The 16,835-nt window shown below is 36.5% G+C and overlaps 2 protein-coding genes across 3 annotated transcripts; both read left to right on the top strand.

Moving 5' to 3' along the window:
- The first annotated feature begins 1,129 nt into the window (after positions 1-1,129).
- Positions 1,130-6,582, top strand: LOC128611805 (troponin I, slow skeletal muscle). Its single transcript, XM_053631602.1, has 6 exons — positions 1,130-1,266; positions 2,527-2,568; positions 3,665-3,796; positions 3,892-3,981; positions 5,707-5,880; positions 5,989-6,582. The coding sequence occupies exons 3-6, from the start codon at positions 3,692-3,694 to the stop codon at positions 6,073-6,075; spliced, it is 456 nt and encodes a 151-aa protein (XP_053487577.1). The 5' UTR covers positions 1,130-1,266; positions 2,527-2,568; positions 3,665-3,691; the 3' UTR covers positions 6,076-6,582.
- Positions 6,583-7,574: 992 nt separating this feature from the next.
- On the top strand, positions 7,575-12,897 carry LOC128611877 (troponin I, slow skeletal muscle-like). 2 transcript variants are annotated; one of them, XM_053631708.1, is made up of 6 exons: positions 7,575-7,768; positions 8,205-8,249; positions 8,388-8,519; positions 10,865-10,954; positions 11,106-11,279; positions 12,444-12,897. In XM_053631708.1, the coding sequence occupies exons 1-6, from the start codon at positions 7,766-7,768 to the stop codon at positions 12,528-12,530; spliced, it is 531 nt and encodes a 176-aa protein (XP_053487683.1). In that variant the 5' UTR covers positions 7,575-7,765; the 3' UTR covers positions 12,531-12,897. The 2 variants fall into 2 exon arrangements, with proteins under 2 accessions (XP_053487683.1, XP_053487684.1); XM_053631709.1 differs by lacking the exon at positions 8,388-8,519.
- Positions 12,898-16,835: the final 3,938 nt, after the last annotated feature.

The raw sequence follows: 16,835 nt of genomic DNA, 5'->3' as shown, positions 1-16,835 counted from the left end.
GCTCCTTTATTAGTTCTGCTTCTATGTGCTGGCATAATCACCTGTCAGTCACTGGATGAAAGGTGTTCGTGCTATGTCCATATATGGATTAAGCTTATCTGCTGAATGCTATGTCATAGCATGTTATGTTTACATTTACACCATTTTAAAATTATATTGTTACTCTTTGGCCCCTATCTTTTGCACTAGCTATTATATCGGACACTTCCACACTAGAACTGTGTACTGCTCGCTGCTGCACTGTCACTTACTGTGCCTATTGTCCTGTTTTAGTAGTACTGTACTGTCTTGTGTTATTTTCACGTGCACTTTATGTAAAAATGTGTAGATCTTATTTAGTTCTGTGTCGCCTAGTGTGGTTAGTGTGTTGCTTTATGTAGCACCATGGTCCTGGAGGACCGTTGTTTCATATCACTGTGTATTGTATCAGCTGTATATGCTTGAAATAAACAATAAAGCAACTTGACTTGACTTGACTTGACTTGACTTGGCATGGGGACAGTTTCTTAAAGAAATGACTGACCTCACTAATTTTAAGCAAGACTTGTGTTGGATTATCTAAAAGAACAAGTTAAAAAACAAACAAAAAAACAACACAGTCTTCTGAGTCCATAGCCTTCTATGACAACTTTATTGGGGTGCAAGGATGAAAGCTCCTGTTGTGTGGTTGATTCTATAAAGATTTCAGTCCTGGTAGCCAAGACTGTTGCCATCCGGGAGTGTCAAGGCTGCAGCTGCTAATGTTTCTGGGGTAAAGGATGGAGCGGTAACAATGTTCAAATATACCCAGACAGGAATACTTATACCACCTCATGGCCTTCAATTAAGCAGCTATAATATAACGTGAACAAATATACGGAACAGGACAGAGAACATCATGTGCTGCACTACAGATCTATATTTAGTCTGTTGGAACTAAGATAAAACTGTCTTTGTCAAATTTGACAGACTTGCTTTATGTCCTCTTGGTAAACAGTATTGGTATTAAGCAATGTTTCCTAATGATTACCAACCAAGTTAGACATACTTTCCAACTAGATCAGGACTGATTTAATTGTTATTTTAAATTGTATTTATTTAGCATCAGTAACACTGTGTTTTCCTTTTCTTGAAGGGCACAAAGAGAATTATGTCTGAAGGGTAATGTGACAACCTGTTGCTGATTATATAATTGTAATAATGAGTATTAGTCAAAGAAATGTTTCTTCAATTGATCAATATTTGTTCTCTTTTTTGTTTCCTCCCTCAAAATAACAACACAGACCGGTAAGTTGAACCATGCAATCTTCAACTTCATAGTTGTTTCACATTATATTGCAATGCAATTTTAAAAATCGCTTTGAACCCCTTTAACTCCCATTGTACATTTAATTACTTTCATACTATACATTTGTATTAGTTATCTCTTTAATGACTACGTTTACATGCACATCAAATTCCATTTAAAGTGCACCTATTATGGTTTTTCAAATATTACCTTTCATGTAGTGTGTTAAAGAGCTGTTTGTGAATGTAAAAACATCTGCAAAGTTTCAAAAATCTAAGCGCACGACAAACAGAGTTATTGACTCCCAAAAGAAGGAACCGATTCTGAACAGCTGAAATGAGTCATTTGTAATTCCAGACTTACTTCCTGTACTAAACTACACAGGTTTGTAACACAAAGCCCTGCCTCTGGTCTTCATCGGCTGCTCGCGAACAGACTGAGCTGAAACTCGTTATGGTAGTGGGCATTTCCTTTTCGACACACGCTGACAGCAGTAGACCAATCACAACAGATTGGGACATCTGACCAGTCAGAGCAGAGTATGCTCTCTGAAAGAAGGAGTTTAGAATTAATCCTTTAGAACGGATCATTGAACGAGTCGTTTGTGACACTGGGGAAAAAGGGTAATGCTGCAGTTTAAATTATGAGCACATTAAAGTGCTTTTTGACCTTGGATGCACGTGAATCTATTGTATGAGATCTTTAAAACAAAATTAAGCACATTTCAAAACCATAATAGGTGCACTTTAAGGTCTATATTCGGGTTGCAGCCATATTTTGAATACGATGTTTATATAAGTACAGGCATCAAAATATTCACATTACATGGTTGTTGTAGGTATACTTGAGTTGCCATTCCTAAATACCTAGCCTACAGCTAAGCATCCATTAGCACCCACAATTCCTTGCGGACTGAGCATGCGCTTTTATATCTTCTTTCAGTGGATTTTCTGAATAAGTACATGCAACAAATTTCCGATTATTTTATTTTATTATTTTCTTAATCTGAATCGGGCGATCAGATTGTGTCGTTTACATGACTCAATACTAATTAGAGTATTCTGATTTTGGAATATTCAAAAATTCTGATTTTGATTATTGATGGTCAAGTAAACATAGTCAGTAATTCATGGTAGTTACTGAACACCATGCCATAAGATATTAACACTGAGTAATAAGCTGGAAGTTTAAGAGTTTAATAAATGGAATTCATTCACATTTCATTTAAACAGTAACATATTTTCTTTTTTCCCTTTCAGAAAAAGAACAAGATCTCAGCCACACGCCGGCTATTCCTAAAAGTGAGTCCCATTCTTATATTTCATGTCAGGCATAAAACATTACAGGACATGCATGCTGTTTTAGGTAAATAATCCACAATGGGGTGGTGTGATCCCATCTCAAAGTAAATTATTTTCCAATAACATCACACCCAGAAGTGTTTTATTCCTATTATAATCAGAGCAAATGGTCAACTATTATACATTTGTGCACAATTGTGCCCTGCAATGGGCTGGTACCCCGTCCACGGTGTCCCGCACCTTCTGCCTCAAGTTCCCCTGGAGAGGCTCCAGACTCCCTGCAACCCTGTGTAGGATAAGTGGTACACAAAATGGATGGATGGATGACATATAATACATTTCATCCATTTATAGTTACATTTATGTCCTGTTATTTATCACTTCTGTTATAACAGCTGTAAACAGCTGGTATCGTTCCCTCACCAACCCCTCTCTTCTCACTCTTTTAAAGTTAAAGAAAAAAAACCTGCAATTTTTCATGTTAGAAGTTTACTGATGGTTACAAAGCACTGACACTGGAGACTCCTTCCATAAACATTAAACAAGTCTTTACATCTCTTTAAAGCAACCTTCACCATATCCATGATTATATCATTTTCTTTGTTAAATAACAACACATTACAGTCTGTTTACCATTAGCCTTAGATTATGTGGAGCATCTACCATACAGTTCCATCTGAATTAATTGTTACTGCTGAGACTATAACATATAATATTTACATTTATATTTACGGCATTTGGCAGATGTCTTTATCCGGAGTGGCTTACAGAAGTGCTTTGAAGTCTCTGTCAATAAATGCATCCCGATACTGGTACATTAGGTCACAGACTAAAAATACCGTCAGTCTAAAAATCACACAGACAACATTTTTTTCAAATGAAAAGTGCTAATTTACGTATAATATAATAACATATAACATTATTATTAGCACTGCTGTCAGAGTTTATAGATGATTAATCACCATATATATTCTGACCAATCAGAATTGAGAATTCAACAGTGCTGTGGTGTAAATCAAGTGATTACTCTGTATGCCCAGTCTAGTGGAGCTCTGTTCAGTAACACTATCTCACTGTTTAAATCTTTCCTCAACAGGGCAAGCTGCTGAAGAAGGCAGCGTCTATGCTTGTAGCAGAGAAAGAGCAGAACAAGCGTGAGAGGGAGGGTGCCCTGAATGAGAGAGTCCCTCCACTCAAACTCTCTGGACTGTCTGTACAGGAGCTGCAGGTAGACACAATGTACCACACTACTGCTAGTAATGTATGAGATGGAGCTTTGTAAAATCCTGATAGTTGATCATTTCTCAAAAACGTTCTTCACAGGAGCTCTGCAAAGAACTCCACCGCAAGTCAGACACCGTTGATGAAGCGCGATACGACCTTGAAGTGAAAGTGTTCAAAAATGAAAAGGAGGTACTCATAAAATATAAGCTGTCATTTTTGGCATCTACATCAGATTATTAATGTTTTAAAGTGGATTACTTTAGATTTTTGTTTAACCAACACAACAGCACCACCAGTGGTCGAAAGAAATACACAAAGAATGGTATGAAGAAGCGATGCTGGGGCTGATTTCTTTCTAGCCCAGACTGTTGATTTATGCAGTCCATCAGTGACAGCCGTATCAGCTGATTACACAGAGGGAAACACTCCCTTCATTTGTGCTGATATTTTTCACACTGCTTGAGAAGACACATTTGAAACATAGTGACGGGTGTACATGAACGTGTACAAGGTGGATTATTTAGTCCATCATCTTATATATTATGTCAGGAAAAAAAATTACGGCGCATGCATGTTGTTATAGGAAAATAATCCACTATGGGGTGGTATGATCCTGTCTCGAAGTTAATTATTTTCCAATAACAATGCATCCAGGAGTGTTTTATACCTATTATATCACAACAAACTGTCAACTATTATAATTGTTCATTTATTAATGAATGACAAGCAATACTTTTTATCCATATATGGTTACATTTAATGTTATTTTATTTAATGTCCACAAAACAAGATAATTCCTGTCATCCTTTCCCCCCCCAAAAAATGCCTAATAAAAACACATATTGTCCAATTAAAATACAAATGACACAAAAGGAATACAGCTTTTCTATTTACCATTTAGTGTTCTGAGGAAACACATCATGGACTCTGCAGACTTCAAACACTTAAAATCATGAATGTAGCTGTAATCTGCCTTAAACTGTGTGTGTATGTAATAGTTTGCTCTAAAACATTCTTATTATGCCAATGATGCTCTACCCTAATAGTTTCATTGTCAAATTGTTGATAGATATTAGATTTAGCCTCCCATCTAATATTACCACCACATATCACTGCACATCAATGTGTCTGAGTTTGGAAGACTAATGAATATAGAAGCACATATTTATGCTATTATGCAATTCAGTTATGAAATAGTGCAGTGTTTGCATTGTTTGCATTCATAAGTGCAGTAGAGTAACCCTTCAAAGTCCTGTGCAACCTTGCAACAGCTTCCCAGTCCAGTCATGGGAAGGATTTTAATATGTTCTTCTTTTGTCAATGATATTCTTAAAGGCTATCTGAAAATATAATATATAATATAAACTGAGTATGAAAAATTTTGGAAGACTTTTTGTGTTAATTTCCCTTATGTATGGAGACTTTTTGGACACCCTGGATTATTCCTATATTTATATTTATTAAGGTTTTTTTTTTTAAATGAATTTTATATAAAATCTGTATTTTCTTATCTTCATACTTGTGTGTGCATGATGAAAGATACAGTTTGAAGCCTTTCTTCAGCTTGCTAGAAGAGGCTTTGCAAGTATACTTGCAGATATGATAAACATCATTAGCATTCTTGCAGACACTAACTGTAAAGTTCTGCCACTGTGGGATTTAAAGTGAAATAACTGGAAATGCAGGAGCAGTACTAAGAAAAATGCAGACATGTTTATGCAATGAGCTCATTCACTTTAAAATCCCAGGATCCAATCAGTGGGTCTAAGCACCCATTCTTCACTCTTGTAACTACACACTGTTCCTATTACAGTCACTGCAATGAATAAAAGTTCCTAAATAATGAAATATCTGATGGGAATTGAAGGGGTTAATCTAAAGATCTTCAGTAACACAAATGCTGTTTTGCTGTAGATCCAAACGCTGACACAGAAGATTGAAGAGATAAAGGGCACCATGAACAGAACTAAACTGAAGAGGGTGAAGAAATCTGCCGATGCTATGCTGGGTGCTCTGACTGAATCCAAAATGTCATCGAAGGCAGACTTTAAAGCCAACCTGAAGACAGTCAAGAAAGAGGAGGAGAAGGTAAGCTTTATGATGGTGCTCCACCAGGAGATCTGAGTTATTAATGAGTCAGTATCCTGAACATTGTATTCAAGTGAGCACTTCTCATTACGACTTTCCTTCCCACAGAAAGAGGAGGTGACTGACTGGCGTAAGAACGTGGAAGCCATGTCTGGTATGGAAGGCAGGAAGAAGCTGTTTAATGCTGGTCAATAAATGGTTTCTAGATGCAGAAGAGTCTGCTGTAAACATGTTTCATTTTGTGTAACATTATGTCATAGTTAAGTGACATTAACTGAAAACTCATAACAAATAGATGGCATACTCAAGAGCAAGGTGCCCCAAGACGAGAAGACATCTTTGTGGAAATGGAAGGAAATCAAAACTGTTCATATTCAATTTGCTTGTAAAATTATTTGTGATCTGTGACTTTCCATGTATTTATGACTGTAGATGAACTTTTTGTGTCCCAAAGTTGTGTTGGGTCTTAGAACATGCTGGCCCTTGTGTCAAACTGGCTGTTGTCAGCTTGTACAGGTAGAATATGATACGATAGGTGAAATGAATCTGATTAGAGATGGATGAACTGTACTTGACGTTTTGTGTTGTAGTGTTGCGTTGTAAGATGGCGAATATTGCAAAACTTTCTAGTCACTTGGAAATACAACTCACAGTGTAATGGCATTCCACAATTAAATATGATGCAATGTATTAATGAAATAATTGTGTGTGTGTTTTTTTTTTCATCCAGTGCTTTCATTTGATCACAAAATCTGCTTTCATTCAGACAAAAGTGTTAGTGTGTAGCTACTAAAATATACCCAAGGGTTCAACATAGCACATATTGTTTGGCTATGACACTACTTACATTGTGTCCATGTAAAAAAAATTATTTTACTGGAGCCAGGATCTACTCAGTCAAAATTGGTTTAGAAATCATAAGCAAGTTTAAAACAAAGTGTATGGTTTTCACTGTTGGATCACATATTGATTCTAGCAGGCTTCACCCCTTGTAGGGTCAAACAATGGGAAAGTAGTTGACCCAGGTAGTGGGCAGGCTAAGTAAATGGAACTTCAAAGGTTCAAGTCTATTTTAGTGCTCCACTCACAAGAGGCTACTGGAGCCATCAAACCTGAACCGGCATAATCTCATTATAGTATTGTCACACGTTCCTCACGCTTTTTGTTTTTTCCTGCACAGATCAGGTATGTTTTCACAACTTTATTGAATGTTTTATTGAACTAGAATATAGACTGGTGTATGAAATTAACTGTGTGGTTTATTTGTTTTATTTCTTTCTTTGCTTTTAGAGGTCTGATTTTTCTCATGAAATTTGGCTTAACACAGACACCTCTAATATCTGTTAAGCCTTGCCAAGTTGTTATATAGCTTTAATTAAACTTTAAGTTAAGTAACCACTTGGAACCATTTTCTAATATTCAACGTTTTTTAGGTTGTGTTGCTTATTTACCCCCACACACTTCATCTTAACATATTTTGAATAATGCTGTTTGACTATATGATAATACAGATATTCTTTACCTAAACATAAACATGTGATATAAGGAGATATTGTATGTCTCCTGCAAAGTCAAGGGCATTTATACTTGTGAGAGATAATGAATGACTTGGACACACAAGCCTAACATTCTACTGTCCTATAAAAATGACAAGACTGCAACCTCAATATTCCAATAAAAAATGATTTCTGCTGATTAGTTGCACAGATTTCCTATGTCCTATTTATGATTTATTTAACAGGACGTCACAATGTCTGAGGCGTAAGTATCTATTTAGTCATGTCTAATTTCCAGCACAAGTTTCATCAAATGTTTCACTGATTTTTCCCCCCAAACTTTGATCACTTTCTTGTCATCTTTCTCAACAATATTCTACAACTCAAGAATGGTGAGTCAGCAAAATTCTCCTGCATCTTTACAGTAGTGCTGGTTTTCTAATAAAGTAATAGGGAATACTACGAGAGTGCAACTTACTACTAAAGCAATTGAGTATACTGTTTGTTTTGTAGTAATATAAGTGTAAGTGGAGTCCATTAGTAATACTTTATGTATTCTATTACTAATACTAGTAAAACCACTAATAATCTAAACAGAACAAAATAAAGAGCAAATAAAATTTAACTCCTTAACTTCCTTCAACTCCCAAGACTAGATTCCCATTACTTTCCCTAATTTTTCTATTAATTTCACTATAGTTACTGAATTGTTTATAGTAGTAACTGAATAATAACTGAATATTTAGTCAAGAGTTGAAGTGGTTAATATATTTTACTAGTAAGAATCTGTGCCAGCTCAACACTGCTAATGTACGCCCATATTTTTAGAAACTGAAACCCAAGATTTCGGCATCACGAAGGTTGTTCCTGAAGGTTTGTCTTTATATTCCTTCCTTCCAGAAATGCACAGAATTTCCGAGTGGTGTCTCTTGCACATGAATAACACAGAAAATATGCTGCAGTAAAACTAGCAATTATAGTAGAGTTCAAAACGGCTGATTCTCTTTTCAGACTAAAATCCTGAAGCAGGCAAGGTCACTGCTTGCAACTGAGAAGGTAGAGAAACAGAGGGAGAGAGAAAGAGTCCTGAGTGAGACAATTTCTCCTCTGGTACTCTCTGGCTTTTCGTTGCAGGAGCTACAGGTTGGGTTTGATCACTAATATGACATATTTTATGTATTTGCACTAATGTTTAAAAAGCCAATTATTTTATACAGTTGCAATCAAAATTATTCAACCCCCATTGCAAATCAGGTTCATTGTCAAAATGGACAGACTTTCAGCTGTTTTCAGTGAACAAATCAAACAAAAGCAATTGAAATTGTTCAACTCCAATGAATGCTTTAAGTGGTTTCCCCAAATTCAACTGAAAATGCAACTTATAATGATTTCTCCAGTTTCAAAATTATTCAACCCTCTGAATAGAATCCCTCACAACAGCACAAATATGCAAAACAGGTGTTGTCTCAAGCACACCTGATCTAATCAAGGGCTTGCTTAGTTGCGCCAGGAGTGCTTGAGCTGGAACACAAACCTGAACTGGCTAGGGGCAGAAAATTCATTAAATACCTGGACGGGGCAGAAAAAGGAAGATATCAACAGCTGCAACCACATATCCTAGAAGGCAGGTTGTGAAAAACCCTCGAGTGACTGCAGAAGACCTACAGCAAGACTTGGTGGCAACAGGCACTGAGGTTTCAGTGAGCACAGTAAGGTGTGTACTAAACACAGAAGGTTTTCATGCCAGAACTCCAAGACGTACACCACTACTCATCCAAAAGCACAAGAAAAGTCTGCTCAAAATCATATAAATAAGCCACAGACATTTTGGGATTCTGTTTTTTGGAATGATTAAACAAATCTGGAACTTTTCGGCATGATGGATCAGCGGTATGTCTGGAGGAAGAAGAATGAAGAAAGAACACTCTATCCACAGTCAAGCATGGTGGTGGCTCGGTGATGCTCTGGGGCTGCTTTGCACCCTCTGGCACTGGAAACCTGCAGCGTGTGGAAGACGAGATGGATTCATTGAAGTATCAGGAAATATTAGGAGAAAACGTCATGCCATCTGTGAGGAAGCTGAAGCTTTCGTGTCATTGGACCTTCTTCCAACAGGACAATGATCCCAAGCATATCTCAAATTCCATCAAGGCTTGGATGCAGAAGAAGTCCTGGAAGATTCTAAAGGGCCATCACAGTCACCTTACTTGAACCCCATAGAAAATCTCTGGTGGGATTTGAAGAAGGTGGTTGCAGCACGCAAACCCAAAAATGCTTGTATTTCCTCATTTGTAAGTCGCTTTGGATAAAAGCGTCTGCTAAATGAATAAATAAATGTAAGAATATTACTGAACTGGAGGCCATTGCTCATGAGTAATCTGCTAAGATTCCGCAGGAACGCAGCCAGAAGCTATGCATCTCTTTTGCAGCAGGTCATAACAGCAAAAAGGTGCTCTACTAAGAACTAAAGATGCTTGCCATGAAGGGGTTGAATAATTTTGAAACTGGAGATGTTGTATTTTCAGTTGAATTTGGGGAAACCACTTGAAGCATTCGTTATGTTGAACTATTCCAATTGCTTTTGTTTGACCTTTTCATTGCAAACAGCTGGAAGTCTGTACATTTTGACAATAAACCTGATTTGCAATGCGGGTTGAATCATTTTCCTTGCAACTCTAGTGTACATGTCTTTTAAGTAAGTAACATCTGTCTGTATATGCCAGAGATTCTCGCTGATGTTGGAATATGATTTGAAACATTCTGTTTCTCAGCCTCCACATGGAACATTAATTTTATTTAATGCTAGTTTTGGTTGCAAGGCAAATCATAAGTTTTCACATTTAACACTTATGAAAAGAGTCTCCATTGACAGTGCTTTGTAATAGTCAGTAGTTTTTCTGCCATGGGAAAGTCTTCAGGACAGAGGACTTTATTCTTTCTGGTTTCTTGGTAGCATGACAAGCTGTGTATTTTAATCTTAACTATAACAAAGTAAATGAGCGGCTGAGGGGGGAACAACTGTTTATATCTGCTATAATGTAGTGATAACAGGAACTAGCTTGTTCCACAGATGCTCCAGAACATTACATATTATTAATAAGGTACAAGTGGTAGCTCAGTGGTTAAGATGTTGGAGTACTGATCAAAGGTCATGAGTTCAAATCCCAGCAATGCCAAGCTGCCACTGCTGGTCCCTTGAGCAAGGCCCTTAACCCTCAACTGCTCAGTTGTATAAAATGAGATAAATGTAAATCACTCTGGATAATGGCATCTGCCAAATGTAATACATTAAAGATGATAAATGTTTGCAAATTGTGGTATTACAGGAAAAACATGTGCAATTTCTGGAAAATAATTCGGTTTTTGGGAGCATCACACCATCCCACTGTTGATTATTTTCCTATAGTCATATATTTATAGGACTATAAATATAGTCCATTACAAATCTTGATGACACAATTATGTATTTCTGTGTTAATCATCCTCAGACATTATGTAGGGAACTCCACCAAAAGAGTGACGCAATAGATGAAGAGAGATATGACATTGCAGTCAAAGTGGGCAAAAATGACAAAGAGGTACAAATTCCAAAGATATCAGATTATGTATATTTCTTTCTTCTTTTTTTTTTAAAAGCACAGTTCAATCACGCATCTATGGTTTCCTTGTTCTTTATTAGCACATTATTAAAGTAATCAGCATGCTTACATTTTAAATTGTTGACCTCAGATTGCAGAGCTGTCCCATAAAATTTCTGAACTCAAAGGGAAAATGAAGAGACCTGCCCTGAAGAGGGTGAAGATTTCGGCTGATGCCATGCTGGGCGCTCTTCTGGGAGCCAAATTCAGGGAGTCAGTGGACTTTAAGGCCAACCTCAAAACAGTCAAGAAAGAGGAAGAGAAGGTAAGGGATACTGCAGAGAGGAAAAAGGGATATAATGATACTTAAATAACAACATGGCATTTAGAGTAAAAGATTCTACATCCATTAACCTACATGTAACATATTTATGCAACATTATATTTAATATTATACAATAACATACCTAATCTCTTAACATTCAGAAGTGCCAAAATGGTGTCTGACTACATATACTTGATTTGTGATTTATGATTGTGGATGTACAAAATCTTATTTATTTATTTATTTATTTATTTATTCATTCATTCATTCATTCATTCATTCATTCATATGAAAAGAAAATGTCAAATAAAATCCTCCAAAAAAACAAACAAAATTTTTTTTTTCAAAACTGAGTGGAGCACTCTTCAGAAAAATCTTATGTTACAATGTAACAAACACATAAATCACAACTTTTGAAAGACAAACAATTTAGTCAAAATGCTCTGAATACTGTCAGTCAACACAGTCACTTTGATGTTATTAGATTAAATATTCAGATATAATACTGAATAAATGCTGTCCGGTATATTTGATATCATCATGTTTTTATAGAAAATGTTGAATGATTGGGGGAGGGCATGGTGGCTTTGTGGTGGGGTGCTTACCTCACACCACCAGGCTTGGGGATTTTGACTCCTGCCTCCACCCTGTGTGTGTGCAGAGTTTGCATTTTCTCCCCGTGCTTTAGGGGTTTCTTCCGGGTACTCTGGTTTCCTCCCACAGTCCAAAGACATGCGTTGTAGGATGATTGATATTTCCAAATTGTCTGTAGTGTGTGAATGGGTCTGTAAGTGTGTGTGTGCGATTGTGCCCTGCGATGAGTTGGCACCCCATCAAGGGTGTCCCCCACCTTGTGCCCCGAGTCCCCTGGGATAGTCTCCAGGCTACCCCATGACCCTAGATAGGTGGAGTATCTTGCACATCTTCCTCCAGTCTACCCCCCTGACCAACATCTCAGAAAGCAGTGGAAGAAAAATTGGCATTTGATACTAGCTAGAAAGTAATGCTAGTCAGTCTGAGATAGCGCTGTTACTAACCAATCTGTAGATGTCAATTGGTATTATAGTAAAATTAACTATATCCTTTTACTATCTTTGTGTCATGAAAAGTAGGTGTAATTATTCATTTCTGTCTTGTTTCAAACGCTGTTATTCTTTTCCGCAGAAAGAGGAGGTGACTGACTGGCGTAAGAACGTGGAGGCCATGTCTGGTATGGAGGGCAGGAAGAAGCTGTTTGACGCTGGGCAATAAAACCTACACTACTCTTTTTCAACACTGTTTTCTCTAAATAAATGTTTTTAAATGTACATCAACATCGATTTTAGTCTTGTATGATTATTCCTGTGATCATTTGTTCACACTGCTGTATACATTCTCTTCTGGATGATCACAAGTTAAAAGAAAAATTCAACCCAAATGACTTGTCAATATTATAATTAATATCTAATCATCAAGGCATCCAAGATTTATTTCATGACTCAATCCTGAGCTTTTTGTCATCCACATGTTAGTCTATTTTCATTTTGGTTAATGGTTTCCTATATTACTCACAATGCTGATCAACTGCAGGTTCATAGTGTTCCACACAGGAATTGAGCTCTACCTAAACAGAGCAATGCAGCAGCACTTTAGTCTTCTTTAGCTTTCTAATTTGTAATCTCGCTCCACAATGTTGCTCTGAGACAAGAAGCTCATGCTGTTTTGTTTTTCGTAGCTAACTTTATGACAGAAACTAAAAACTGACAGTTATCTGTCAGTTTTTAGTTTGAGTTTGATTAAAGTTTGAGTTTGAGTTTGATTAAAAAAATTATGCTATTGAACTCTGACATAAGGCCACCAGACAACCGCAAGATAACGTTTCAAACAAAGAACAAAAGCACATTAACTAAAAAATTAACACCAGAATCACTAAACACATCACAAATATTTCAATATAAACATATTTAATGTGGTTGAGGGTCGAAAGCTACTACATCAAGGATGCATAGTGGTAAAAAAAAAAAAAGATTTGAAACCGTTTTCTACTTTCATGATGAGGCATGCTCGACTGATCTTAACAGGTTTGTGTAATTTAATTTAATTTGGGCAGAATTAAAGCAATCATTACAAAATAATGTATAGATAAGTGAAACGAATGAACAGTGTAAGAAATTACAGACTGCCTCTCAGCAGATTCCACCCCGAACTCTGTTAGAATAAGCTTGATCCTCAAAAAGGCAGAATTATCAAAGGGACAATTTATCTCAGTCTCAGCAATATGTGTATAATACCGCCTAAAGTGACATTCACACAGTTATCACATGGGAGCGGCAGTGGGACATCAAGAACCATCCCTGAACAAAGGGCTACATGACTGTAATTATCATTCAGAAAGACATCTGTCTCGATAGCTCTATCACCTCACCATTTGGGGGTTACACCTGTAACAACATCCGTACTGTGAGAACGGAATGTGATCACATCAAATGCTATCCTTAATTTACATTTAGAATGAAACTTCATTTACATTACATACAGAAAACCTGGTTTGAAATACAGTATAAAATGTCTGTGCTGATATTGTTCGGGGTTCACTTTGACTCAGATGAACCCGATGTGCTTCATGAACTTTGTCACTGCCATGCTGTAATAAAGTTATTTTTATATAACTTTATTACAGAGATCTTCAACATACTCATCATTTTTTCTTGCAATAGAAATGTGTTCTGGTTCTTGACTGATCAAACACACTGTGTGTATTTCTGTAACAGAAACTTAACCTTGATACATCAAACAACCAAAGCTCATTAGACTCACATGGTCAGATTCAGGCCAGTGCAGCATATGAACATTGTATTATTTGATATTCGAACCAGTGACATAAGGACGAAACTTCTGCTAGGATCTGCTGCCAGTTTGGTAGTTTAACGAGATCACAGCACAACACCTTTTTAAGTAAAGGGACTTGTTGCATTTGTAGAAACGGTATCAGTGGACATTAGGACTAAAAATAAGTCAGCGGCAAAGGGCCGGCGATAATTCTTGACACCTCTGTCATGGACACTGTCCATACAGAGAGCTCACGTTACAATAAGACAAAGCTTCCACCTGCTTCCAAATGTCAAAAAAACCCAGTGATTTATGCTGCCGAGATCCCAGATGAGCTGCTCATCCATGGTGCTTGGAAATAATCACATTCATGTAATTCTGAATAATTAGCCCAATTGACCTAAGAATTATTTAATATAATCTTATTAATGCTAGACATAACCAGTTAAAATCCAGATTTAGACTCTTTACCTTTTGTATTGCATACCTATTCCTAGTAGTTTCACTGTAGTTACTCTTTACACTGAATTATTGAGTTATAAAATGAGATGTCCAGTGACACCTGGAGAACTCTTTGTAAAAGTTTTTTTTGACCAGACCAGTTTCGTGTCACTCTCAACAATGATATCTAACTCTGCAGATGGTGTGTCATACAAAAACTGTCTCAATGTGCATAATATGAGTGTGTCTCACTCTTTGTCTCAGTGTATTACAATGTGCCATCACAATATACTTTATGGAATTCAGCTTCACCAACAGACAGCATCCAAACTACACCACACCGCTACTCCTGCATGTCCCGGGTCCAATAAAAGATGTTTTATTACACCACTTAAGTTAACGTGAATCGTGTTTGGAAGCTGTACAGAACGACCAGTAGAATGTCCCAGGCAGAAGTCTATTTTAGTGAGGCATTCACATGGGCGTAAGAACCTATAAATCTGAATGATTTTCCTCTATCCAACTCCACCTAGTTGACTTTTGTCAGCTTGACTTTTCTTCCTCAAAAAGGTACGTCTCTTTTCAGTCATTATCAGAGGATAATTTGTCAATCTTGATGCCAAATAATGCATGCTTTGAAGAATTCTTGACAGTGCTGCACTGAGGTTATTGGCACTTCATTGCTGAAACCTTGTTCAGTGTTACTGCTGGACAAGTGAGGTGGGCTCAAGCCATTCTTCACTTATTTAGATGCCACTGAAATTGGTCGCGGTCCATGCCGATTTTCAACTATGTTGAAACTCTAGAGTGCTTTGTGCAGGAGTCGTTCCACTGACAACAAATGATCAAATGTCACAATGTTTTAAAGGTCAAAATACAGTCATCCATGATAATTCATCCAGGAGTTTTTATAATTTCACATCTGCTAAGAGTTGTTTCTTCGACATATTGCTTTTTTACTATACCCATGAAATATATAAGATACAGTATATAGAGTATATAGAAATTAAAAAAGCTGGCTCTGGGTAATGATTTTCATCTTATATAGCATATCATCATCTTTATTTATTTTCTAAAGTACAGATGAGGTCATAAGTTTACATATGTCTTACAGAATCGGAAAAATGTTAATAATAAATAAAAAAAAGAAGGATAAAAAGCCTTTTGTTGTTTATTTAGTACTGGCCTGAATAAGCTATTTCACATAACAGATGTTTACATATAGTCCACAAGACCCAATAATAACTGAATTTACACAAATGAACCAGTTCAAAAGTTTACATCCTGTATGCTTTACGCTTGATTATTAATACTGTGTTGTTACCTGGATGATCAGCGACTGTGTTTATGTTTTGTGATAGTTGTTCATGAGTCCCTTATTTGTCCTGAGCAGTTAAACTGCCAACTGTCCTTCAGAAAAATCCTCCAGGTCCTGTACATTCTTTGCTTTTCCAGCAAATTCTGCATATTTGATTCCTTTCCAACAGCGGCTATATGATGCTGAGATCCATCTTTTCACACTGAGGACGACTGAGGGACTCGAACACAACTATTTCAAAAACTGCAAACATTCACTGATGCTATAGAAGGCAAAATGATACATTAAGAGCTGGGGGGTGTGAACTTTTCAACAGGATGATTGGTGTAAATTGTTATTATTTTGTTTAAAGATCTTTTTTTTCATTTAGTACTGCCCTTCAGATTCTACATAAGCTATTTACATGCTTCCCAGAAGACAAAATAATAACAATTTACACAAATTTCACCGAATACAATTTGTTTGTAATGCTTTAGCATTATGTCTTTATGAATGTCATTAAAATGTATTTAAATTATTTTAAGTTATTTATTTTTAAATCGTTTTTTTTTCTTGTTTGTTTTGTTTAGAAACAGGACTCACAAGGACAAATGGCTGATGGGTAAGTGATGCTACAAATGAAATAAATATGAACATTTGACAGTTCTATTAAAATAGTTTTTACATTTAAGTAACTTCTTGCCATCTTTCTTTTTTTCTCCTTAACAGACCGGTAAGTTTCAAAATATTCTAACAAATCATGATCTTTGTATTATATTTTTCTTATTTGCACTTGTATACCCTTCACTATACCCCCATCTGAGTCTGTTCAGAAAGGAAAACATGGCTTAATCTTTTAAACCCCCAGCACAGTCAGATACCATTACTGTGAGGGAAAAAAAACATGCAGTGCTTCCTAAAAACAATGACAAGAATCACATTAAACTAGTACTTTTCCAAAAACAAAAAAACTAGTGACCAGAAACATGGTAAAACTAGATTAAACACTG

Source organism: Ictalurus furcatus, chromosome 8 (genome assembly GCF_023375685.1).
Source record: "Ictalurus furcatus strain D&B chromosome 8, Billie_1.0, whole genome shotgun sequence".
Taxonomy (NCBI): domain Eukaryota; kingdom Metazoa; phylum Chordata; class Actinopteri; order Siluriformes; family Ictaluridae; genus Ictalurus; species Ictalurus furcatus.
This window is presented reverse-complemented; position numbering and strand designations above follow the sequence as displayed.